General features: G+C 45.2%; 3 protein-coding genes and 1 non-coding gene across 28 annotated transcripts in view; 2 read left to right on the top strand and 2 right to left on the bottom strand.

The window, feature by feature from the left end:
- The first annotated feature begins 1,267 nt into the window (after positions 1–1,267).
- ZNF79 (zinc finger protein 79) lies at positions 1,268–17,349 on the top strand. Of its 6 annotated transcripts, XM_086325091.1 has the most exons (7): positions 1,268–1,633; positions 8,336–8,424; positions 9,009–9,109; positions 10,410–10,536; positions 11,060–11,155; positions 15,472–15,693; positions 15,777–17,349. In XM_086325091.1, exons 6-7 carry the CDS (start codon positions 15,688–15,690, stop codon positions 16,641–16,643), a joined length of 873 nt encoding a protein of 290 aa, XP_086181217.1. In that variant the 5' UTR covers positions 1,268–1,633; positions 8,336–8,424; positions 9,009–9,109; positions 10,410–10,536; positions 11,060–11,155; positions 15,472–15,687; the 3' UTR covers positions 16,644–17,349. The 6 variants fall into 6 exon arrangements, with proteins under 6 accessions (XP_086181217.1, XP_086181216.1, XP_086181214.1 ...); XM_086325090.1 differs by lacking the exon at positions 9,009–9,109; XM_086325088.1 differs by having other exon boundaries at positions 15,472–17,349.
- A 1,262-nt stretch (positions 17,350–18,611) lies between these two features.
- RPL12 (ribosomal protein L12) lies at positions 18,612–22,741 on the bottom strand. The gene is given in 8 exon segments (XM_086325098.1): positions 18,612–18,661; positions 18,820–18,906; positions 18,909–18,932; positions 19,273–19,359; positions 19,937–20,018; positions 20,328–20,426; positions 22,005–22,078; positions 22,617–22,741. Coding segments are annotated over 7 exon segments (429 nt in total). The 5' UTR covers positions 22,654–22,741; the 3' UTR covers positions 18,612–18,661; positions 18,820–18,880.
- LOC147362508 (small nucleolar RNA SNORA65) lies at positions 19,444–19,572 on the bottom strand. The gene has a single exon (XR_015137500.1). It is a non-coding gene; the product is annotated as a small nucleolar RNA SNORA65 (small nucleolar RNA).
- Positions 22,742–22,840: 99 nt separating the features above from the next.
- LRSAM1 (leucine rich repeat and sterile alpha motif containing 1) overlaps positions 22,841–25,375 on the top strand; it is a 33,821-nt gene continuing 31,286 nt past the window's right edge. For 7 of the 20 annotated variants that reach the window (XR_015136316.1, XM_086325080.1, XM_086325066.1 and 4 more), the window contains exons 1-3: positions 22,841–22,889; positions 23,278–23,437; positions 25,030–25,133. Coding sequence is in view for 7 of the 20 variants with exons in the window: in XM_086325066.1 (XP_086181192.1) it covers positions 25,062–25,133 (72 nt within the window). In the remaining 13 variants the exon portion in view is untranslated. Of the gene's footprint in view, positions 22,890–23,201; positions 23,438–25,029; positions 25,134–25,375 lie in introns of all 20 variants that reach the window. The other 13 variants (XM_086325079.1, XM_086325065.1, XM_086325064.1 and 10 more) reach the window with 3 other exon arrangements.

The following is a 25,375-nucleotide window of genomic DNA, read 5'->3' as shown; positions in this document are numbered from 1 at the left end:
ACAAGCCTAAGGTTCAGTTCAGTTTACTTGCTCAGTAGTGTCTGGCTCTTTGCGACCCCATGGACTGGTCACATGGATCACAGCCTTGTCTAACTCAAAGAAACTATGAGCCATTGCGTGTAGGGCCATCCAAGATGGACGGGTCATGGAGGAGAGTTCTAACAAAACGGTCCACTGGAGAAGGGAACGGCAAACCACTTCAGTATTCTTAAGAATGACATCAACACTAGGAAAAGCCAAAAAGATATGACACTGAAAGCCTGAGGTAGAGAAGGGCTTATCTCAAAGAGATATGTGGGTGTCAGTTGTCTCATGGAGTGAATCCCAGTAAGTTCATAGAAGACCCCACAAAGTTAGTATTGGGAAAGACACTACCACCGGTGATTAAGAGGGACAGAGACAAAACGGAAAGAGGTTCAGGACCCCCAAACTCATTTCTGCTGCCCAAGTAATACATTCTTATCTCCTTAACGTCAAAAAAATGTCTCTAAAACTAAATTGACCATTACAAAATTGCTTGATTAGTGAAGATCAACAGGCTTGTGGGAAATTTTCATCAATACTCTGAGGAAGCCCACTTTGAAATATCCCCTTTGGCAGCACAGAAGCCTCCAAGGGCCTATTCAGGAAACTCCTCCCTCCATAATTCTGGTCGAACTCTATTAAGTGTGCTCCTGCCCCTGAAATTACTGAAAGACGTTCCCTCCTGCTGATGGATACTTTGAGTGTTCCAAGCCAACCTGTGACTGCCCTGTTCACACTGAGGGGGCCCTCACTTCCTTTAATCCCCCGCCCCCAAACTCTACGTAGGGCTCACGAAGAAGTGAAGGTGGCTGGGGTTGGGCCCTGAGCTGAAGGACTAGCGAGAGGACCTCGCTGAGCCGCAGTCCTGGGCACTTCAAATCATTGAGGAGAAACCAGGCGCTCAGCGACGAAGCGAATCAGCGCCTGCGCTAAAAACACCGCTCCCGGAGCCTTAGCGGCCAAGTTGCTGCTTCCTTATCCAAGAAGACCGAATCATTCGATTCGGTGGCTGGACCTCTGCATGGCACGTACAACAAAGCGTGACGGGAAACACATTCTGGGAGCAGGAACAGCCGGAAGCCTAGCTAGGAAATACGGTCCACGAAGGTGTGTGGGTCACAGCCTTGTACCTAGAGCGAGAAAAAGCCATCGGTTTGCAACAGGGCGCAGCGATTTCTGGGAGTTGGAGTCCCGTGCGCAAGGAGGTATGTGCGCATGTCCGGAAGTGACGCTTTTAAGGCGCGTCCCTCTTTGGCCCAGAGGCGGGTCTGCGACCGCATTTTCTGAGCTCCAAGCAGTAGCCGTGGCCTGGAGCCTTTTCACGTAGAGGGCAGCGGGCTTTTTCAAGCGGAGTTCCGCTAGAGCCCGAGTCGGCGGTTGCGTCACGGGCTCCCCAGCCGAGGCCTGGCTGTGGCTGTGGAGACAATGAAAGACCCGCCGGACAGGACGGACCCGGCTCAGCCCCGCAGTCTCAGATCCGGCCGTTGAGGGGAGAGGCCTGAGAGAAGAGCCCAAAGCGGGGCTGGGCCCGCAGTGAAGCGACGCCGACCCTCAGAGAACTGCTGGGAGGTGGTGGCGCGAGTTGGGACCCAGATGCTGGAGGAAGGAGGTGAGAAGGAGTGTTGGAGCGGTTCGTGGCTTCCAGCCTGCGCGCCAATACTGCTGTGTGACCCGGTTCCGAACTCAGCTGTTATCCTTTCCACAAGTAATTGGGGACGGTCCTTTTTTGAATAATTATGGGGTCAAAAAAATTTGAAGAGCTCAGTCCTGAATCCTCTCTTTGAGTATTCTGTTCCTGACTCTGATTTGTGGACGTACCTATGGCATTAAAAAGTAGAAGTGGGCCCTGGAAAGGAAAATGGGGGACGTGCTCAGGGCCTCCTCTATTGCTTCTGATCTTCCAGCCCTCTTGAAGCAACCAGGGATACTCAGAATGGGAGCCTGTTGTCTTCCCGTCATACTGAGGGTGGGTTCAACCCAGTTGGATTGTGAAATCTTGGCGAATCCTGGGAATTTAGAATCAGAAGGATAGGATTCCTGTTTAAGCTGGGGGGTACCAGCCAGGTCTCTTGACCTGTGTTTCTTCATTGAGGGAAAGGTAAAATGACGTTAACTACCTCGTTCACCTCTAAGAACTGTAAGCATCAAATCAAATGATGCTTTTGAAAGCACCTTGAGTGCTTTACAGAACAAATGTGTATGTAATAGTAACCACGGAGCACTGCCGTCCTCCGCTAGACCGAGAATTGGTCTGTCACTCACCGAGTGCAGTTTCGCATCCAGCATTTCATGTTGTCTTCCCTCAGAGACCCGGGAACACAAGCAGGATGGTTATCGTCCTCCCATGGTACCAGAGGTGAAAATAAGTACAATGGATAGGTACAGCTCAGTAAAGTGAAGTCTGTACTAAGACCAGTGTTCAGACTTGTTTACTTTTTTTAGAGTGGTTTCTGAGGACTACACTAAGACTCTTTTTTTTTTTTTAATTGAGATTATAATTTTCATGCTATAATATTCAATTTGAAAGTATACAGTTCAGTGGCTTTTATTATGCGTACAAAGTTCGGCAACCATCGCCACTATTTAATGCCAGAACATTTTCATCATCTCAAAAAGAAACTGGCACTACTCCACAGTCTCCTTTCCCCCTAGTCCCTGGCCAACTAGTCATCGTTCCGTCCCTATGAGTTTGTCTGTTCTGGACATTTCATGGAAGTAGAATCATACAGTACATGTGTCTGGGTTCTTTCATGTAGTATGTTTCAAGATTCATCATGTTGTAACATGAAGAAATGTACTTCCTTTTTATGGCCAAAAATATTCCATCACATGGATTATACCATGTTTTTGTTATCTGTGCCTCAGGTGATGGACATCTGAGTGGTTTCCAGTTTGTGCTATTATGAATAATGTTATAAACATGCATGCAAACCTTTTCTTTTGGACAGTTTTCATTTTGCTAGTGTTTATATAGGAAGCGACAGTTAGAACTGGACATGGAACACAGACTGGTTCCAAGTAGGAAAAGGAGTACATCAAGGCTGTATATTGTCACCCTGCTTATTTAACTTATATGCAGAGTACATCATGAGAAACGCTGGGCTGGGAGAAGCATAAGCTGGAATCAAGATTGCTGGGAGAAATCTCAATAACCTCAGATATGCAGATGACACCACCCTTATGGCAGAAAGTGAAGAGGAACTAAAAAGCCTCTTGATGAAAGTGAGAGAGGAGAGTGAAAAAGTTGGCTTAAAGCTCAACATTCAGAAAACGAAGATCATGGCATCTGGTCCCATCACTGCATGGGAAATAGATGGGAAACAGTGGAAACAGTGTCAGACTTTATTTTGGGGGGCTCCAAATCACTGCAGATGGTGATTGCAGCCATGAAATTAAAAGACGCCTACTCCTTGGAAGGAAAGTTATGACCAACCTAGATAGCATATTCAAAAGCAGAGACATTACTTTGCCAACAAAGGTCCATCTAGTCAAGGCTATGGTTTTTCCAGTGGTCATGTATGGATGTGAGAGTTGGACTCTGAAGAAAGCTGAGTGCCGAACAATTGATGCTTTTGAACTGTGGTGTTGGAGAAGACTCTTGAGAGTCCCTTGGACTGCAAGGAGATCCAACCTAAAGGAGATCAGTCCTGGGCGTTCTTAGGAGGGACTGATGCTAAAGCTGAAACTCCAATACTTTGACCACCTCATGCGAAGAACTGACTCATTGGAAAAGACTCTGATGCTGGGAGGGATTGGGGGCAGGAGGAGAAACAGATGACAGAGGATGAGATGGCTGGATGGCATCACCAACTCAATGGACATGTGTTTGGGTGAACTCCGGGAGTTGGTGATCGACAGGGATGCCTGCAATTCATGGAGTCGCAAAGAGTCGGACACAACTGAGCAACTGAAGTGAACTGAACTGCGGGTTTATGCCTAAAGGAGGAATTACTGTGTAGCTATGGTAACTCTGTTTAACTTTCTGAGGAACTAAAAAGCCTGTTGATGAAAGTGAAAGTGGAGAGTGAAAAAGTTGGCTTAAAGCTCAACATTCAGAAAACTAAGATCATTTCCAGTGGCAGTGTATGCGAATTTCAGTTTCTGTACGTCCTCACCAGGCTTTCCTGGCGGCTCAGTGGTAAAGAATCCCCTGCCAATGCCAGAGACACGGATTTGAGCCTTAGTTCAGAAGATCCCCTGGAGAAGAAAATAGCAACCCACTGCTGGGAAATCCCACAGACAGAGGAGCCTGGCAGGCTACAGTCTCAGAGTTAGACACAACTTAGTGACTGAGCACATAGGCATTCACACATCCTCATCAGTACTTTATTTTAATACGTCTTTTTTATTTTAGCCATCTTAGTGGATGTGAAGTGGTATCTTACAGTGGTTTGATATGTATTTCTCCAGTGACTAAAGATGTTGAGCATCTTTTCATATACTTACTAGCTTTTTGTATCTTATTTAAATATCTACTCAAATCCATTGCTCATTTTTAAGTTGGGTTATTTGTCCTTCTTTGTTGAGTTTTTAATATAGAGAATTCTGTATGTATTTTGGATATTAGACCCTTAGAAGTTGTATGATTTGCAGGTCTTTTCACTTTGATAGTGTCCTTTAAAGCACAAAGTTTTTGATTTTTATGAACTCCCACTCAGTTTTTTTCCCTTGTACTTTTGATATCATGCCTAATAAACCTATTGCCTAATCAGAGGTTATGAAGATTTATATTTTCTTTTAAAAGTTTTAGCTTTTACATTTAAGTCTGATCCATTTGGGATTCATTTTTATGGATGGTGTGAGGTAGGAGTCCAGCTTCATTCTTTTGCTTGTAGATATCCAGGTGTCCCCCCTCTATTTTGTTGAAGAGAAATTTAATTTCTTCACTCTTGTTGAAAATAAGTTGTCCATAAATGTATGGATTTATTTCTGGACTCTCAGTTCTTCTTCACTGATCTGTCTATCCATTACCAGTACCACCCTACTTTAATTACTGTTGCTTTGTGGAAAGTTTTGATATCGTGAATATGAGTCTTCCACCTTTTCTTCTTTTTCCAGATTGATTGTTCTATGTCCCATGCATTTCCATATGAATTTTAGGAGCACCTCCTAAATTTTTATTGAACAAAACAGCTGGGATTTTGATAGGACTGCCTTGACTCCAAATTAATTTAGTGAATTTTGCAATCTCAGGATTATTGTTTTTCAGTCCATGAACATGGAATGGCTTTTCATTTATTTAGATCTTCTGTAGTTTCTTTTAAAAATATTTTATTTTATTTTATTTTATTTTTTTTAAGTTTTTGCTTTCCATTGTCTTCCCAGGTGCCCAGATCCACAGCTGCTTGAACAGAGTTGACATTCAATCAATAGATATTTTGTGTTGAATTCCTTCATCCATTCAATACTTAATTTTTTTTTCAATACTTAATTTTTGACCAGCTTCCAGGCACTGAATTAAGCACCAAAGATAAAAATTTGCCTTGCCTCCAAGAACTCAAGTTCAGTGAGGAAAAAAGATCAAACCCTTGAGTGATTTCAATATAATGTGATATGTACCATGAAAAGTCATACACAGGCTTCAACTTCAGCCTGGGTGGGAGTGGAGAGTGAGAAAAGGCAGATAAAGGCAGTTGAGAAAGGGTTCCAAGAAGAGGTACCTACTGTGTTGAGTCCTAAGAGCCAACAAGGTGGCAGTTTCCCAGTGAGTGATGAGGAAGACAGGCAACAGCATGTACACTGGCCCCAGGGCCATGACCTTTAATTGCAAAAGACCTCTAACTTTAGGAGTTCAGTGAGTCTCCAGACTGTGTAAGAACGTGGAAGGAGCTGGGACATGAAGAGATTTGGAATGCCAAGGAACCACTGATGGTCTTTATACTTGGAAGCACAACTGCACCTCTAAAGCTATTGTTGAAAGATTGTTGTTGAATCACGCGAAGACACCGGGATTCTTGGCCCCCGGAGGAGAAGAATTCAATCCGGGGCCAGAGACGAGGCTTGATCGCTCAGAGCTTTTGTGTAATCAAAGTTTTATTAAAGTATAAAGGAGATAGAGAAAGCTTCTGACATAGGCATCAGAAGGGGGCAGAAAGAGTACCCTTAAAAATATTGTATAGTTTTCACAACTGACAGAGGATTAATTTCCAAAATATACAAGCAGCTAATATAACTCAATACCAGAAAAACAAACAACCCAATCAAAAAGTGGGAAAAAGACCTAAACAGAGATTTCTCCAAAGAAGACATACAAATGGCTAACAAACACATGAAAAGATGCTCAACATCGCTCATTATTAGAGAAATGAAAATCAAACCTACAACGAGATATCACCTCACACCGGTCAGAATGGCTATCACCAAAGTCTACAAATAATAAATGCTGGAAATTGTGGGGGGGAAAGGGAACCCTCTTGCACTGTTTGTGGGAATGTAAATTGATACAGCCACTATGGAAGACGGTATGGAGATTCCTTAAAAAATTAGGAATAAAACCACCATATGACCCAGCAATCCCACTCCTAGGTGTACACCCTGAGGGAAAAAAAATGGAAAAAAAACACATATATCCCATTGTTCATTGCCACACGGTTTACAGTAGCTAGAACATGGAAGCAACCTAGATGTCCATCGACAGATGAATGGATAAAGAAGTTGTGTTACTTATACACAGTGGAATATTACTCAGCTATAATAAGGAATGCATTTGAGTTGGTTCTAATGAGATGGATGAACCTCGAACCTATTATACAGAATGAAGTACGTCAGAAAGAGAAAGATAAACATTGTATTCTAAATGCATATTTACGGAATCTAGAAAAATTATACTGAAGAATATATTTACAGAGCAACAGTGGAGAAAGACATAGAGAATAGACCTATGGCATGGGGAGAGGGGGAGATATATGGAGAGAGAGTAACATAAAACTTACATGACCATCTTTAAAATAGCTATTTTTAAAAATACTTTGCTGTGTGGCTTAGGAAACTCATATAGGGGCTGTGTATCAACCTAGAGGGGTGGGATGGGAGGGAGACGAAGGGAAGTTCAAAAGGGAGGGGATATATGTATGCTTATGGCTGATTCTTTTGCGGTTTGACAGAAAACAACAAAATTCTGTAAAGCGGTTATCCTTCAATAAATAATTTTAAAAAATTATTTAAAGAATCAGACAAAAGATTTAAAAAAAAATTTGGTAGTTTTCAGTGTAATGTCTTGCACTTATATTCAGTTTATTCCTAGGTGTTTTGTTCTTTTAATGCTCTTTTAAGTTTCATTTCTAGATTGTTTATTGCTAGTTATAGAAATATAGTTGGAGAACTATTTATTCAATTCTTTGCCCATTTTTAATTGAGTCGTCTGTTTATTGTTTGTTCACATTGTATCCTGCAAGCTTGCTGAACTTGTTTAGCTCCGCTAGTTTTTCCTGTTGATTCTTAGGATTTTCTGTGTACAAAATCATGCTATTCACAAATAGAGTTTAAGTTTTCCTTTACAATCTGGATGCCTTTGATTTGTTTGTTTGTTTGCTTGATTTTGCCTAAGTGCTCTGGCTAGAAATTCCAGTGTAACACTGACTAGAACTGACAAGAGGTGACATCTTTGTCTTGTTCCTGATCTTAGAGGAAAAGCATCAGTCTTTAGCTCTGGGCTTTTTGGAAATGGCTCTTATCAAGTTGAAGTCCCCTTCTGTTCCTGGTTTATTGGAGGTGTTTTATAGCAAAAGGTATCAGATTCTCTTAAATAGCCTCTTGGCGTTTACTGAGGTGATCGTATGGGATCCCCTCCTCCCACCTTTGTATTAATATAGTATATTATAGATTGCTTTTCCTGTGCTGAAGCAACCTTGCATTCCTGGGGTGAATCCCACCTGGTCACTACCTCTTCTTTTGATTAAGCAAATGTCTTTAATTTGCAGAGCCACTTTCTCCAAAGAACTTAATTGATAATAGTTGTAAGCTGTATATTTACACTCCAGGCATTGTGTCAGCTGCTCTGTCTGCGTTTGCATCTTCACAGGAACTTTACAAGGGATCACATAGCGAAGTTGCTGGGAAGTGGTGGATCTGGAATGCTTGCGAGTCTTTACGCTTTAATGCCTCTCTGTGTCTGAGTGGATTGATGGAACTTCTGAGCTGGAAAAGGAAATGCGAAAATTTATACCCCATTGCAGTTCTGCAAATTCAGCCCCACTGAGCCCTGGGACCTATAATATCATCTGAACACGCTCTTCAGAGTGAGAATGTGAGGCTTTCTAGTTTGGTGAGCTGTGAACTTTTTTGCCTCATTGGTTTCTTTCTCTTCCTCCAGAACCACCTTCTCCAGACCCTGCCCTTCTTCAAGAGGAAGACACAGAGGAGGAAGGAATGGCAGCTGGTCTCCTCACAGCAGGGCCCCAAGTAAGTTGGAAATTTACTCCAAGAAGCAATCTTTAAAAAAAAAACAAAACTAAGGGCGCTTTTGGTTTTTGATTACAAAAGGCACTCATGTTCTTTGTAGAAACCCTGGAAAATGTAGACAACATACTACCCACCCCCCAAGTCACCCTCACTCCTACAAAGAAATAACACTTAACATTTTGATTTGTGTCCTTTTAGATACTTTTGTTGTTGTTGTTTTCCCAGAGACGATTTGTCCTGCTTATTAATATTTCCCCCATTTCGTTAAGAGTATTTTACAGAATTATTTCCAATAAACTCCATTTCATAGTCCTTCTGTGAAGGTAAGAACTATCTTCTCCCTTTCTTTTTCTTGACTAGGAATTGGTCTGTCTGCATTTTTAGAAAGTCTGCTCTTGGATTTCCTCATCAATTCCAATCTTTATTAAAAAAAAATTTTAGTAGTTTTATTTTTTTGCTTCTGCTTTCCTTAGATTTATTTTAAAAGTAATATTTTTAACTCTTGAGTTGAATCCATAATTTATTTTCTTCCTTTTTTGTTCAGATATATTGAATGTTTTTGGCTGTAATCTTAATTTTTTTAGATGTGCCAAAATTGTGGCTTTGGTTTCTTGTCTGCACATGTGGCTGGTCTGTGCCCCATGGAGGATAAAGTTTGTGTCCCTTCTCCACACAAAACATGCAGGTATAGTGTAATTGCAGGATGTAGGACTTTACAACTCTATAAGCTCAACCTTATTAACTTACTCATTTATTCCATACCTTTATTTTTTGGTTTATTTTGTATTAACTCTGTCAGCAACTGAGCTATTTAACATCTCTCACGGCTGTCATATTTTAAATTTCTCCTTGTATTTCCTACAGTTTTTCCCTTATGAATTATGTATTTGTTATTTGGTTCATAAGCCTTATATCTTCATAGTGGATTTTACTCTCTTGATTTCTATAAAAAGACCCCCCCATGTTTTTAAATATTTCATTATTTTTAAAAATGACCCTCCGTCCCATTTAAAGCATTTCTCAGTGTGAAGATGTATTGGAAGGACAGGTAAAATTAGAAATCAGGAGATTAGTTAAGATTTGGGAAATGCTACTGGCTTAAAACAAGGCAGTGGTAGGGGGGTGGACAGAAATGTGTGAATTCTCATGCTATTGGGGAGGAAGAATGAACATGCAGTTGACTTGTGGGGAACTGCAGGGAACGGGGAGATAACATCCAGGTGTCTGACATGGCCAGCAAGGTACGTGAAGGTACCATTTCCTAAGCTGATAATAGATAAAGATGTCCTTGCCTCCATGCCTGTGCTCACGCTGCCTCCCCTGCCTTAGATGGCCTTTTCTTTCTCCATCTGAGGAACCTGCTCCTTCAAGTCCAACTTGGTGGTCGCCTTCTCTCTCTGTGCTCTTCCCTGAGTGTCCTACCCCTGCCCTCCAACTAGGACTCCTCTTCCATTACCCTAGTAACTAGAATATCCTCTCTTTCACACATTGTTACAGGTGGTTGCAAACATGCCTGGCTCTCCTGCTTACTGTAAGATGTCTGAGTTCATGGGAATATTTATTAAATGTTCCACAAACATTCATCATTCACGTTCTTTGCTGATTTGCAGCTGATTCCTTGCCACATAAAGTCACACATTCTAATTTTGTTTTCTCTATGTTGGTACTTTTAATTCCCGAGCACCTGTTAGTTTCTGCCCAATTACTGCTCATAATATACATATACTTCTTTCTATTTCTATATAAAGTCTACAAGAATAATACACATTGAAGACAGAGAGACTGTTATTTATTTTCAGGCATCAGTGTCCAGTATAGCATTAAGCATATAGGAAGTGATCAGTGGCGCTTTTCTGGAACTACCCCAAGTCCTTTCAGAGACCTTTAATAGGTTCACTAACCACCACACCCAGAGCCGCCAGCCTCCCTCCCTCCTCACATTCTAAGGGCTCTGGGCAAGAAGGACACTGTGCTTGTTCTTTCAGGGATCCACACCTTTCAGCAATGTGACTGTAGATTTTACCCAGGGGGGATGGAGGCAGTTGGCCCCTGCTCCGAGGGACAGGTTCGAGGAAGGGATGCCAGAAAATTCCAGAAACCTGGTCCTACTGGGTAAGGAAACCATTCAAAATTCAGAATTTGTTCAGTTCTGAAAATCTGTGGTACTTCCCAGTCTTGAGTGAGCCTGGGTGGCTCTGATGCACCAGAGGGACAGTGTTTTTTCCTCCCCGTTCACTAATGAAAGGTCTCTGCATTCTGGGTTGCGAAAGAGGCAGTTTCATTTTGTTCCCCCTCGAGGCTGTACCTCCACATTTTCTTCCTTCCCAGGAGGGGTCCTCCATAGTCAGTAAGTTCCCACTTTCCTAAGTAACTTGTTTTATGGGCTTGCTTAGCTCTCTGACTTGACCCCTCCTTGAGGCTATTTCTTTATCTCTTTTCTGAAATGCTGTACCAAGACCAGCACCATCATGTGTCTTATTTACTGCTGTGTCCCCTAGTGCCCAGCACCAAGTCAGTGCTTAGTATATTTATTGAGTGAATGAAATGAATGGCCTGTTTCATCTCCCCCAGTTCTGGGTAGCTCTTTATACTTAGGGCAGATCTCTAAAGTCCACTTCTTTTCCCCTTTAAATAGGACTTCCAGTGTCCCAACCTGGTATGAACTCCCAGTTGGAACAAAGGGAAGGTTCATGGATGCTCGAGAGAGACGGCCTAAGGAACGCCTGTCCAGGTGAGTGAGCAAGGCAGAGTCTCAGGAGCAAAAGCCCCTTTGAAAAAATTTGAAAATTTTAACAACGGGGGAGGTAAGTATTGCTATCTCACTTTTGTAGATGAGGAAAATAAAGCTGAGAGAGGCTGACTCACTGCTTCAGAGCCTCCCAGCTAGAAAGTGGCCAGGCTGGGTTTGAAGCAACACCAATCAGACTCCAAGGCCTGTGTTCCATACCATCGCCTCAGTCTCCCCAAGCTGGGAGGTATTTGGAAGCACAGGTATTGCTGGCCCCCAGGAAATGAGAGTCATCTTCGCTGGCCCAGCACATTCCCTGCTTCAGATTCACCTCACTGAGGATCTCAGGTGCCCACCTTTACCCATCCTTCAGCTGTGACACCTGCTGCTGCTCCCCTGTCTGACTGACTCTTTATTGAATTCTGCACCCCATCTTCACAGCCATGCTGGAATTTTCTAAAGAGCTGACACTAAGAAACTCAGGAAAAACAAAAGCACAGGAAACCATGGTTTCTATGTATGTTTATGTCTTACTGCTCATCTAAGGCTGCTCACTCCACCCTCACCTTCATATTTCAGCCCTTGCAGGTGAATGACCTCCGGCAGGGCAGCTACTTTTGATATTTTGAAACTTAAAGCATCAGAGGTACAAATGAACTTAACAGCTTTAAGGTGACAAAATTTAAAATTTTTCTAAAAATTCAGCCTAATGCTTTTATATCTGATTATGGTTGCTGTAAGTCAATGAAAACAAAACAAAGCCTCTGGCTTATTTTCCACAGGGTTTATCTGCACTCTCTTCTTCCCATTTTAGCCTCTCTCTAAGCAGCCTGTCACATGTCACCTCAGTCCTTGTAACTGCAGGCACCATTCACACTTGCTGAAATACTTCCCTTCACAGGGAGCCTGACTCCCCTGCTGCTTCCTTCCCCCTCGCCACACGCCTTCCCAGCTCACCATCCTTTTTAGGCAGGACCTTTTCTCCTGAGTCCTGAGACCCTGTATAGAACTTCAGAGATGGAATGCAGGGTTTTACGGCAGTAACTGCATTTTCCTGGGAAAGGGCTTCTTCAGTCTCAGAGGGGTTCTGAAGAAGATTCAGATCACCAAGTTACGAGAAACAAAAGTTGGGGAAAGGTGTTACCATGAAAAATCTGTGCCTTAAGGTATTAGAGTAGAGTACTAGTGTGGAAGCAACTTTGGATATGGACCCATGAAAGATACTCCAGGAGCTGGCTTGCTGCATATCAAGTACATGGATTCAGAGTAAATCACTAAATTGTGGTCATCTGTTTCTATATCTCAAAAATGTGGATAACAAAACCTGTCTTACTTGACACACTAATACATATGAAAAAGCTGTTGACAGTGTAGGACTGTATTAATTCTGTGATAAGTGAAGTGATCGGAGGAGTTTTAAATCCGGCTGTTAGAGTAACTAAAACACTGCCCCTGGGGGTGTTCCACCTCTGCTCTGAGGCCCCACAGAGCACCTGGGCATCGCCGAGCCTCATAGGCGGGTTCAGGGTTCCCTGTTATTCCATCCCAGCCTTCCACAGTAACAGACAGACCCAGGGCTTGGATGTGCCTTTGCCTCACTCCTTGGTCCATGCCTGTGGTTGTTTTATTAATAGCAATTGGAGGTGCAACAGAGGAGAAGATTGAGTCCCTGCCTATATACTAGCGAGGAACATAAATAAAATGAGTAAACAAAGTAACTGGTAGAATGTTGAATAGTGGTGAGTACTGTAAGAATGGGAATACTAGTGAAGGCTATTCTAGATTAGATGAATAGGAAAGACCACTTTGAGGAGGTGACATTGGAGCTGAGATCTGAAGGAAGAGAATGAGCCAGCTGTTTGAGTTTCTGGATAAGGAACATCCTGGGCCACACTGTGTGTTGAAGCTTTGAGTGGAAATGAGTTTTAACTTGTGTTAGGATCAGCAGACCCTAGGACTCAGTAAACAAAAGAGAGTGCTGGGCAGAGCAGCAGATCATATAAGACTCAGAGGCCATGGAAAACGTTCAGGTTTTATCCAAGGAGGAAGATAGGAAGCCACTGAAGGTGTTGAGCACAAAAAGGATAATGTTGGATTTGTGTTTGAGAAGATAACCTGTGGAGACTAGGCTTTCAGGGTTAAAGACCAGAAGCAGGGAGATCAGTTAGGATATAACAATAAGAGGATGGTGGTGGGTCAGGACAAAGATTCAGGGCATACTTGGTGTTACAGCCAACAGGACTCACTAGGGATTGGATATGAGAGACAAGGCATTAACGGTGACTCTGGTCTGAGCAGTTGGGTGAATGGAAAGGCTGACTAAGTCGCTGACTAAGTCACTGACTAGAAAGGGAAAATCACCACTTCTATCTTTGGGTATATTTGGTTTGATATATTATTAGACTGTCTTATACAGGAGCCAGCACTCAGGGAAGAGGTGAGCTGAGGCAAGACAGTTCATGAACATCACATGGTCTTTTTTATTTGGTCCCTGTGGCCGGGCATGCCATATCTTAGTTCCCCAACCAGGGATCGAACCTGTGCCCCCTGCAATGGAAACACAGAGTTCTAACCTGTTAGTCCTAACCTAACCTTAATTGCTCCTTTCTCCTACTGTTTCTTTTATTACCACTTTTCTTCTTTCCATCTTTCACTCAGATAAGACAGTCAGTTTTTGAGAGCTGTCAGAGTCATCTAAGGCCTAATACCAAGTGACATAGAGATACCCTCAACCCGAAACAGGGACTTCTGTGCTCTTGGTAGACTGGGCTTCAAATGCACATGCAACTTACAGGGAAAACTGCTTAATGGGAAACATATTTACAAGACAGAGGTTCAAGATAATAACAAGCAGTCATAGAATACTTGCTGTTTCTCAGGTGTGTTCTGGGTCATTTGTGTTTTAGCTTATTTAGTTCTCATAATTCTGTAAGAGAGCTACATTCACAGATAATAAATCCAGGGTATAGTAATTTGCCCAAAGTCGTATCAATAGTAGGAGGTAGGGCCAAGATTTGAACCCAGGCAGCCTGGGTCGAGGTTCTCTATAGAAATTCAAATACAGGGCACCTGAAACTAACCTGTTTTCTTAAATAAGGTAGAAACAGGAAGAACCATTTCAGGAAAATTGACCCTTGAGAAAAGAAGCTCCATTGCCCTCCCTAAAACTCCACTCCCCTTAGCTATAAGCTCCTATGGAGACAGACAGAGATGTCTGGGACCAGAGGGTTCAATTAGTTTTAACGCTTGCCAAATATTATACGTTAACTCACACTTTAAAGTTTTCTCTTAAAATGAATGTGGTCCCAAAGAACCCAAAGACAACACAGCTTACCTTCACATTATATAGTTTGCCAGGGTTTTTTCAATAAATACCTTTCTACAAAAGGAATTGCAGTGCATGGATTACACACATGACTTAACTGCTAAATAGTGGCTCTTGATTGGCTATACTATAGTCATTCCTTGTTATTAAACATTTAGGTATTTGCTTTTCATTTGACAAATAATGCAGTGTTGAGAACAAATGATGTCAGTGCAGCTCTGTGTGATTTCTCATTCGTTCCTCAGGATAGGTTCTTACAAGTGGATTGCTGTCCAGAAAGCTCGTCCCTGTTTATGCAGCCACACAGTATGTGACATCCCACCTGCTACACCCTTACCAGCACTCTAGGATTAACCATTTTTTTTGAAATCTTGCTGATTTGATAAGGTGAAAACATTCATCCTGCTGGCATCAGTCATAAGCTTTTTAAAGTGAATTATCAAAACCTGGTAAAGTAGGTTGCCCAAAACCATACTGAGAATTGTGAGAGTAAGAAGATAGCTCAGGACAACCCCAGGACTTGGCAAAAGCACAGGAGAGGTGTGCGTCTGGGGCAGGCTCAGGATCCACTGCTGTTGTTTAGGAAAGGGAGCAGAGGGTGCTCATGTCTCTGAAAAGTTTTCTGGTCACACAGTTTAGAACAGAAGCATCCTGGGGCTTCCCTGCTGACTTACATGGTAGAGAATCTGCCTGGAAAACAGGCAGCCCAAGTTCAATCCCTGGGTCGGGAAGATGCCTTGGAGAATGAATGGCAACCCACTCCAGTATTCTTGGCTGGAGAATCCCATGGACAGAGGAGCCTGGCGGGCTACAGTCCATGGGGTCACAAAGAGTCGGACTGAGCAACTAACACTTACATACACATCCTGGGTGAAGGGAGTGAAGCATGGAACCAGTCCGCAAACAGGCTTAGCCCAGCTCCTTCAGCCTTCATATTGCAGTATCTTCTACTGCCAAAAGAATTTTTAAAATTACTTTTCTAAATTTTCTTCAGATTGGAAGATTATATCTGAATCACCACCTGAGCAAGACATTTCTGAAGAATCATTCCAAGATCCAAGTGTAGAGATGCCTTCTGGGGTATCAGAGCACAGAAACAGTGAACTGGGGAAGAGCCTCAATATGAGACCAGTCCTTTCTCCACAACAGAGAGTTCCTACAGAAGTGAGATCCCATAAATGTGACACACACGCAGAGAGCTTTGGGAATAATGCAGGTACAGTTAAACCTCACAGAGTGAAGCCGTACACGTGTAACGAATGTGGCAAGGCCTTCAGTTATTGTTCTTCCCTTTCTCAGCATCAGAAGAGCCATACTGGGGAGAAGCCGTATGAGTGCAATGAATGCGGGAAGGCCTTCAGCCAGAGTTCATCTCTTATTCAGCACCAGAGGATTCACACCGGAGAGAAACCTTATAAATGCAGTGAATGTGGGAGAGCCTTCAGCCAGAACGCAAACCTCACAAAACACCAGCGAACTCATACTGGAGAAAAGCCCTACAAATGTACCGAGTGTGAGAAAGCCTTCAGTGACTGTTCAGCCCTTGTTCAGCACCAAAGAATCCACACTGGAGAGAAGCCTTATGAGTGTAGCGACTGTGGGAAGGCATTCCGCCACAGTGCAAATCTTACCAACCACCAGCGGACTCACACAGGGGAGAAGCCCTACCAGTGCAGAGAATGTGGGAAGGCCTTCAGCTACTGTGCGGCGTTTATTCAGCACCAGAGAATCCATACGGGGGAGAAACCCTACAAATGTAACGCTTGTGGGAAGGCCTTCAGCCAGAGTGCAAACCTCACAAACCACCAGAGGACTCACACTGGAGAGAAACCCTACAAGTGTAGTGAGTGCGGGAAAGCATTCAGCCAAAGTACAAACCTTATAATCCACCAAAAGACTCACACTGGAGAGAAACCTTATAAATGTAATGACTGCGGGAAATTCTTCAGTGAGAGCTCCGCCCTTATTCGGCATCATATAATTCACACAGGAGAAAAGCCCTACGAGTGCAATGAGTGTGGGAAGGCATTTAACCAGAGCTCATCCCTTAGTCAGCATCAGCGAATTCACACTGGTGTGAAACCCTATGAATGTAGAGAGTGTGGGAAGGCCTTCAGGTGTAGTTCAGCTTTCATTAGACATCAGAGACTCCATGCTGGAGAGTAACTGGGAACATAACGGAAGTGGATGGGGACCTGACCGGTAATTCGAAGGCATCTGGGGACATCTGATGTAGAGGCTTAGCCCAGAGCCACATGCAAAAGCACCTTGTAATAGTCACTGTTTTATACCTTGCATGTGGTGCTCCTTTATCAACACTTGGTAAGCACAGACTGCCCAGCTCCAATTACACTGTTTCAAGATTTACCTTTAACTTAGAAACCTTGGTTTATACAGCATGAGTGAAGGACTTGGTTTGTACTTAAAAGGCCAGGTATCTTGCAATGGTCTGTCGTAGTCATCTCTGCTTGAATGAACCAAGAACAGTGGCTGGGAATAAGTACTCCCTGTAACAGGGCCACTAAGGTATCAGTGGGGGAGTGGAGTCATGTGAGGATGAGGATCCCAGGGCCAATTGTTGCTAGAATGGGGATGGAAGACTCCCTGATGCACACAGCCTGCACTTCCTGAGCTGTTCAAGGGAACTGACAAGTGTTTAGTTACTACTGTCAAAGCCAGGTTGAGGGTGCACCTTCAGCAAGGTGCCTACCTTTAAATGGAGTCCCTGTGGGAGGGACAGCTTCCCTGGTGGCTCAGCTGGTAAAGAAGCTCCCTACAATGCAGGTTCCATCCCTGGGTTGGGAAGATTCCCCTGAAGGAACGGCTACCCAGGACACAAAATAAAAGTTATCTTCTTCCACCTGGAGATAAACCTAAGGCTATTAACTGTAATATATATTGTAATATGTATAGTTAACAATAGTCATTTACTGACTTTCACTTTAGAGGGATGGCTAACAAGACGGGCCATCTGATGGCAGCCATGCTGTCCTGGGTCATTTTTCTTTTTCCCGCCTTCCTGACAGCCCAGTTATCTTGGATCAAGCTCTTGAGCCTGTTGGCCCGCTTCCTTCTCCTTTGTGCCAGCAGTGTAGATCCTAGCTGCTATAAATGGCTTCCCTGGTGTTCTTGATAGGGATGCTTGATTCCTTAGTGGTCTACTAAGATGGTTATCACCCAAGGCCTCCAGCTTTGATTCCTTGGTAACTTTGCCCCATGTCTTGGAACCTTTCCTCACTTCAGAGATCTCAGTCCTTTCCAGTAAAGGAAGTTTTCCACAACTGCTTGGAAACCTAAGCTTCCCTGGTGGCTCAGACAGTTAAGTATCTGCCTGCAATGCGGGAGACCCAGCTTCAAACCCTGGGTCAGGAAGATCCCCTGGGGAAGGAAATGGCAACCCACTCCAGTATTCTTATATGGGGAAATCCTATGGACAGAGGAGCCTGGCAGGCCACATATAGTACATGGGGCTGCAAAGAATCTGAGTGCACACACAAAACACAAAAATGGGAGAGGAAAGCGAACAGAAATGAAGATCGTAGGGCTGCCATTCCTAACCCCTTTTAGTTAAGTACCCAGAAAGAAGCCCCTTCCAGGTTGCTATTTCAAACTTTTGTCTCAGAACTTAGTGTTTGATGTTCATTTGTTGCATATCAAATCAAGTGAGGAGCTCTAGATAGAAAATCAAAGAGAACTAAGGGAAAGACAAAGGAGAGGCTTGAGAAAAAAGTCTGTTACTAGTTTAAAGTAAACCCTGAGGGTTTAAACCAGGAACTGCTAACTACATTAGTAGACTTAAACCTCACTTTTACATCAACTTGAGACCAATCAAGGACCATAAACATCAGGTTCTTTGGTTGTCCCATCAGTAATTCTGAGCCCCAGCTGTGTGCTGGGATGAACAGCAAAGCCTTGGGCCTGCAACCCACCAACTAAGTAAACTGGTTTGGGAAGAGCTCCTTCTACACATATTTTCTGTTATGTTCAACTCCCAAGTTTTCTTTCTGCCCAACAGTATTTTCTTGAGGACAGAATTCTGTTGTCAACAGGCTGCTGCTTCATCTGTCATGTTGGCCCCAGTGACCACAAAGGCTAGGCTCCCCCCCAAGGAAGAAGCTACATCAGAAAGTCCACTGGTTGTCAAATGATCCTTTATTTTCCTTTTTCCTTTGCAGTTCTTAACTCTGTGGGGAAAAAAAAGAAACCTCTCAATAACAGGACAAAAAACTTTATCCCCACTATTGAGCATTTCTAGAACTTTCTACAGTATCTCAAAGGATACATTAGCTCCACCCCTAGTCTTCACCTTAATTTTAACCATATCAGTGCAGAAGTAACTTACAGCGGGGCACTCCACTGCGCCACTGTTGATATCATCAATGATGTCATGAGGGTGGCGGCCATCAACATTGCAGCCCACAGACTGGGCGGTCCCCAGGATCTCTTTAATGGTTCCTGTCATTAAGAAAAGGTGGAATCAGAGGGGAAATCAGTCCCTCGCTATTCTCAGATACCAGAGGGGATAAAGGTGAGGAGAGGAACAAGGAATAACTATTTTATGGATTACAGGAATAATTATTACTGCTCCCCTAATCCAAAACTCAGCACTCAGTATTATTTAAAAACTCCAAGTGCAAAACTGGCCACAGATCCCATGATACTCAGACTCAAACCAAAAGACACTCCAATTCTAGGTCTTACAGAGTAAAAAAATCCCCTTCTAATTGGGAAAAAGCCACCAAACGAATACATCTCAAGTTACAACTAAAGTGGCCCCAAACTGTTCTGCTCTTACCAGAAAGTTCTCTAGCTAGAGACCGATGCCGCATCTGCCGGGCAATGTTGACGATCTCATCAAAAGTAATGTTTCCACTGTGCTTAACTGCAGAAAAGAAAAAAGACCAAAAGCTTTGTTACCACCTGAGGCCAGGGCAGACCACAGTCCATCTTCCCTCATCCATTTCTAGCCTGTTCCCATGCTTTCGGCACAGAGTCATCCACATGAAGAACAACCCTGTTTCCTAAGCTGGGGTTATTTTTAGCTCACCACTGGATTGCACCAGCCAACAGAAAACTGGTCAGGTGCAGTGGCGGGTGGCTAGACACAAAATCAAGTTTTGCTAACCTTACATGGAAGGGACTGTTTTGAAGAGAAAAAAGTGACTGAGGTTGGTTAAAGCTGTCCATATGTCATCCAGCTAGGAAGCTGCCCTTCCCCAATTATTGGTTATCTGTTTCTTCACCCTGTTTGACAGTTCCCTCCTGTAAATTCTGAGGGGATCTGTTCCATGCCAGTAACTGGGGAGAGCCACAGGGCACTTGGTGGCAGTGCCTGGCTCTGTAACAGCTTAACATCGAACACCTGTGCCATCCCTGTTTCCTTAAAGGGAGCAAGCACAGCTGTCTATTACATTGGACACACCACCACCCACAAATTACCGGGGGGAAAAACCACTCACTGTTTTTCTGCTTCTTTCTGTCCCTTGGTGGTTCCTTGAGGGCTTTGATGATCAGGGCAGAAGCAGAAGGTACCACCTCAATCTGCAGAAGAGATTCTCCATGTGAATAAGCCCTATGCCACCCTCTAACAAGAAAGAACCAGTAATACAAGCACTTTCGCTCTCAGGAACCATGGGCCAGACACTTTACCAAATGTACATTCAAGCTAATTTTCACAACCAGAAACACAGCCTACCCTACCCCAGAAAATGCTGATTTGCTCAGTGTCTCAAAAGTGAGAAGAGTTAATATTTAAACCATGCTCTTAAAACAGCCCTCCCCACAAATAAAACTGCTTTTAGCACCTGCCTCCCAGGTATCCCCACCTTTGCCTTCCCTCAAACCAAGTACCTGGGCTTGTCTGTTCTGAATGGTCAGTTTCACTGTAATCCTCAGACCCTTCCAATCACCAGTTGCCTTGGCGATGTCATCACCGACCTTTTTTGGAGACTATAGAAATAAAAGGTATATAATCACACTGTGCCCTAACCAAAACTGATCTGAAAAATCTACCCAGTCCCTCTCACTTGGCGGCACACGAGAAGGCTTTCTGAAACACGTTTAACTGTGCCTACCTAATCAAGGTATCACCATAATTAAACTGGAAAAATGAGGTTTAGTTTATCCAAGGCTGCAACCTTGAGGTTTAAGGCCACAATGGGGCCAGGTCCCTTACCTACCCTTTCCTAAAGATCTATGTGGTATCTTTTACATTGGATCACCAAGGGATCTTTAAAGATACCATGTTCCTGGTGTCTTACCAATCCTAGTCAACCTATGAGGATGCGGTCTGGGCATCTGCACTTTATAATTCCCTGAAGAGGAGAATTATATAAAGGAGGTTAAGCAATGAAAAATTGAAGCTTTTGAACTGTGGTGTTGGAGAAGACTCTTGAGAGTCCCTTGGGATTGCAAGGAGATCCAACCAGCCCATCCTAGGACTGATGCTGAAGCTGAAACCCCAATCCTCTGGCCACCTGATGCAAAGAACTGACTCATTTGAAAAGACCCTGATTCTGGGAATGACTGAAGGCAGGAGGAGAAGGGGATGACAGAGGATGAGATGGGTGGATGGCATCACCGACTCAATGGACATGTTTGAGTAAGCTCCGGGAGTTGGTGATGGACAGAGAGGCCTGGTGTACTGCAGTCCATGGGGTCGCAAAGTCGGACATGACTGAGCAACTGACTAGAGATGTGTCCAGTGAGCGCTAGCTGAGCTAAGGGACAAGGCGGCCACTGCTTAAGCAAAACCATGATGGGATAACTTTTCTGACAGAAGACCACTGCCCAAGAAATAAAGACCTAATTATATTCAAGAAAAAAGGAGACGAATTAAGTCCAACCCTACGTGTTAGTCACTCAGTCATGTCCGACTCTCTGCAACCCCATAGACTGTAGTTCACCTGGGATTTTCCAGGCAAGAATACTGGAGTGGGTTGCCATTTCCTTCTCCAGGACAGTAGGTAAAGCCAAGAGTATGAATCAGTAGATTGAAAGCAGAATTAATACTAGCAACTGTAAAGCGGCTGCACACAATGCAGGAGACCGGGGTTCAATCCCTGGGTCGGGAAGATCCTCTGGAGAAAGAAATGGCAACCCACTCCAGTATTCTTGCCTGGAAAGTTCCACGAACAGAGAAGCCTGGTAGGCTACAGTCCATGGGGTCACAGAGAGTTGGACACAACTGAGCGACTTCACTTCACTGTAACGTTCACAAAGGTCTTCATTTCATACCCCATTCAATCCTCCAGCAGCCATATGCCTATTTCCCTAAGAAACAGACCAACTTATCACTCTTGACTTCAAAAACCTCCTCTATCCCATCCCTCATGTACCCTCAGAGCAGCAACTAAGACACACTGGAAAACTACAGGTTCAAAGTATCAGATTCCACCTTTATATACAACCTTTCTGCGGCAGCTGGTGCCAGTTCAGTGGCTTGGAGGCCTAGTAAAGGATGGCAATCTGTCCCTGTCAACGGCACCTCAGAGGCAACCCTAACCCTAACCCCCGAAGATGACTTACCAGACCCAGAGGGCCGATCTTGGGGGCCAGGGCAGACGTGGCACCGACTTCCCCACCGGTGCACCTCAGGTACACTGGAAGAAAGAATGAATTAGTGCCTCCGCAGAAGGGGCTCCCAAATCACAGCTCTCCCTCCGCAGTCCTCTTGGCGGAAAAATGCCAAGAGCCTCAGCGGGAAGCAAGGCACGACACCCCTCCCGCCAAGGCGAGAACCGCTCCAAGCACCACGTGGGACGGCGGCCTTGGGTTCGGCCACCACTGCCGAAGCCCACACCGCATCGGTTTGGGGGCAGCCCCGCCGCCGGCCAACCCAGTTTAGGGAGAAGCGCCCGGAGACAAACCTTACCCTAAGGCGTGCGGGCTGCGAAGCCGCCACAGATCGTCCGGTCCTCCCTCCCCATCTATACGTGGGGAAGCCGAGGCCCAGAAAGAACAAGAGACTCGACCACGACCGCACAGCGCCCTGAACGCAGCACCAGAGGGCAGGCCCCTAGGAGGCAGCGGCCTTGAGGCCCGACGTGGGAAAGGCCATAGCGGCGGGGGCCGCGGGCCGGACGGAATACGGGGAGGGATGCCGCATCCCGAAGCCCCGGCCACATCTAAAGCACGCACCGACTTTTATCTCGTTGGGGTCGAACTTAGGCGGCATGGTGGAGGCGGCTGGTGTCGGATGAACCCGGATTCGGGACGACCGAAGAAAGTTGCACCTCTGCCTCCCCCGAGCCGAAAGCCGAAAGACCGGAAGGTGGGACTTTTGCGCCGGATATAGACCCAAAAGCGCGACTGTCGCGAGAACTGCCGTCTCCGCCCAACCTTCCACCGACGCCCTTGCTGCCATATTGCTTGTGGGCAGGCACCTGAGCGGCTGGAGAACCCGGCACTGCGGTGAGCTGTGGCTAGGGGGTCTGAAGAGGGGTTCGGGGCAGTTGTCCCTGAGAAGGCAGACAACAGAGGACTGCTCCCGAGATCCTAGGTCCCGCTGTTCCCCATTCTCCCTTATCCTGAGGGTCACCCCATAGTCCCAGTCACCCAAACCCAGAGCCCCGCCCCTCTCCTAAGGGTCCGCATCGCATTCCGAGACCTCTCGGCCACAGCGATCTCGGACCACCTTCTAATTCCTTCGTGATGTATGCATTTTAGCTATTAGAACAATTTTGTTAAGAGTCTAAATACGGTCCAACTCTTAACTCTTTTAAGATTCTGCGGTCTTCGGTCTCAGACTTCGTCATCCTGGTCTGCATGACTTTCTGAGATTCTGAATTTCGATCCCCAGTTCCTTCGTTTGGAGGAGACCAGACTCTGCTCAGCAGGGGATGTGCAGTGCCCGGTGGCCTGCCACCCCACGTCCATGACCAAGCCCTGCGAGTGATCGGCCTGCCTTCAGGTCCACCCGAGGGAACAACCATCAGGGACCTATTTATCTGCACAGCAAGGTTGGGCACTGCCCACTCCAGGCTGGGGAGGACGGGTGTGGCTCTTCCCATGTAGGCTGGACGTCAGGGAGGGGATGGATGAGAAATGGACATCAGGGAGCAGATAGGGAAGAGCTGGTCTTCTAGGAGGGATGGAAGAGAGGTGGCCATTGGGGAGGAAGTGAAGGAAGGTTAGTCATTGGAGAGCAGAAGGATAAGAGCTGGTCGTTAAGGAGAGATGGGGGAGGGCTGGTTTTAAATTATTCCCCATCCCTGCAGACAGGTGGGGCGACAAGAGGGGCCTGAGCCAGCCCTGCAGGCTAGGCCAGATCCCCAGACAGCCCACGCCTCTGTTGGCAGAGACCTGTGATCTCTGCCACTCCCCTGAGGAGGAGGTATATGTCGTCTTCAACTGCATCTCCACCCGGGTCCCTTTCTGCCTGGCTCTTTCTACTGTCCTAGGCCCTGAATAAATGTTTGTTAGATGTGTGGTGGTATGTGATTACCACTGTGCCAGGTACTGTGTTATGGGCTTTACAAATATGGAAATCACTGGCTCCAAATAGAACCAGGTGTTGGGAACATTATATTACTCACACTTTACAGATGAGGAAACTGAGGCTCAGAGAGGTAAACCAAGCAGACATGGCTGGTGGGTGGCCGGGCTGGGATTCAAAAACAGTTAAACAAACAAAATCATCCCAGAGTCCATGCTGTTAGCCATAAGCTTCTGTGTATGAGTGCATCCTGACCCACTGATGTTCCATATCAAGTGCTGACATTTTCTGATACCGGGCAGGCAGTGAGCTCAGGACCGTGTGTACTCAGTGTGTGCTAAGTTACTGAAGCACCAAGGAGTTGGGCAAACTCCATGGGATCAGGACTTGAAAGAGCAGAGGTTCCAGACTGGTTTGGACTACAGTCCAGCTGTATAACCAGATAGCTGAACTTGATGAGCATCACTTTTGTTACTATAAAGAGGGCTTTGGTGAGAATCAAATGGGATCATAATAACTGGGAGAGTGGCAAATTACCTGAGAATTGCTTTTGAATTTTTATGTATTGATAATTCAGAAACCTCTTTGGTTACAATGTAGTTGAGTTCCCCAGGATCAAGGACAGAGCTGGCTAAAGCCATGCAGCATCTGGTGGTTTGCTGATGCCACTCTGATAGTGTTTCAGGGGTTAGAAGTGATTCATTAGCCAAGGCTCTCAGAGTCCTCAAAGAGCCTCCTTGAAGAGGACCTGAGGAAATGTCTCCAGATCAACCCCTTTGTCTAACCTGGAGGAGAGATGGGGGCCCTGAACGGGAATGGGTATGTCAGGGGCTCACAGTGGGTCAGGGGCAAATGTGGGCTCAAAGCCAGGTCACCTGGCTTGCTGTTGTGCTTTTCTACATCCTGCTGCTGCTTGTTTAGTCAACAAAGAACAAATGGTATTGAGCACCTACTGTGCCAGGCTCGGGGCACGGATGGTCAAGATGGACATGGCCCTGCCCTCAAGGAGCATATAATCCGGCAGATGAGCTCTGTGCTCTTGTTACTGTGCTCTGTCCAGGGTGTTGGGGGGCGGTGACAGATGCCCCAGGCCCTCACCCCTTTCCTCCGCCCTAGTGTGGTGAAGATCGCTCTAGAAAAAAGGAAGGATGCCACTCTTCTTCCGGAAGCGGAAACCCAGCGATGAGGCTCGGAAACGCCTGGAGTACCAGATGTGTCTGGTGAGGGAAATGGGTTTCCTCCCAGTCTATGCCCATCTCCACCTCCGCCCCAGGCAGCAGGGCTCCATGCTGCACTTCCCCTCTGCAGACTGACCACACTTGGTGTGACTTGTTCACACTCTTCCCTGCTGAACCTCAAGCCCAGTTAAATCCAGGATCGTTGGTGCACCTTCAGAATGGACTAGCTGAACCAGGAGGGTGTCTGCGATTCTTTGAAGCCATTAATCCTATGTTTCTTTGCC

The sequence above is a fragment of the Bos grunniens genome, chromosome 11, assembly GCF_055505025.1.
Source record: "Bos grunniens cultivar Pamir isolate PY7600 chromosome 11, Bosgru_T2T1.0, whole genome shotgun sequence".
Lineage (NCBI taxonomy): Eukaryota > Metazoa > Chordata > Mammalia > Artiodactyla > Bovidae > Bos > Bos grunniens.
This window is presented reverse-complemented; position numbering and strand designations above follow the sequence as displayed.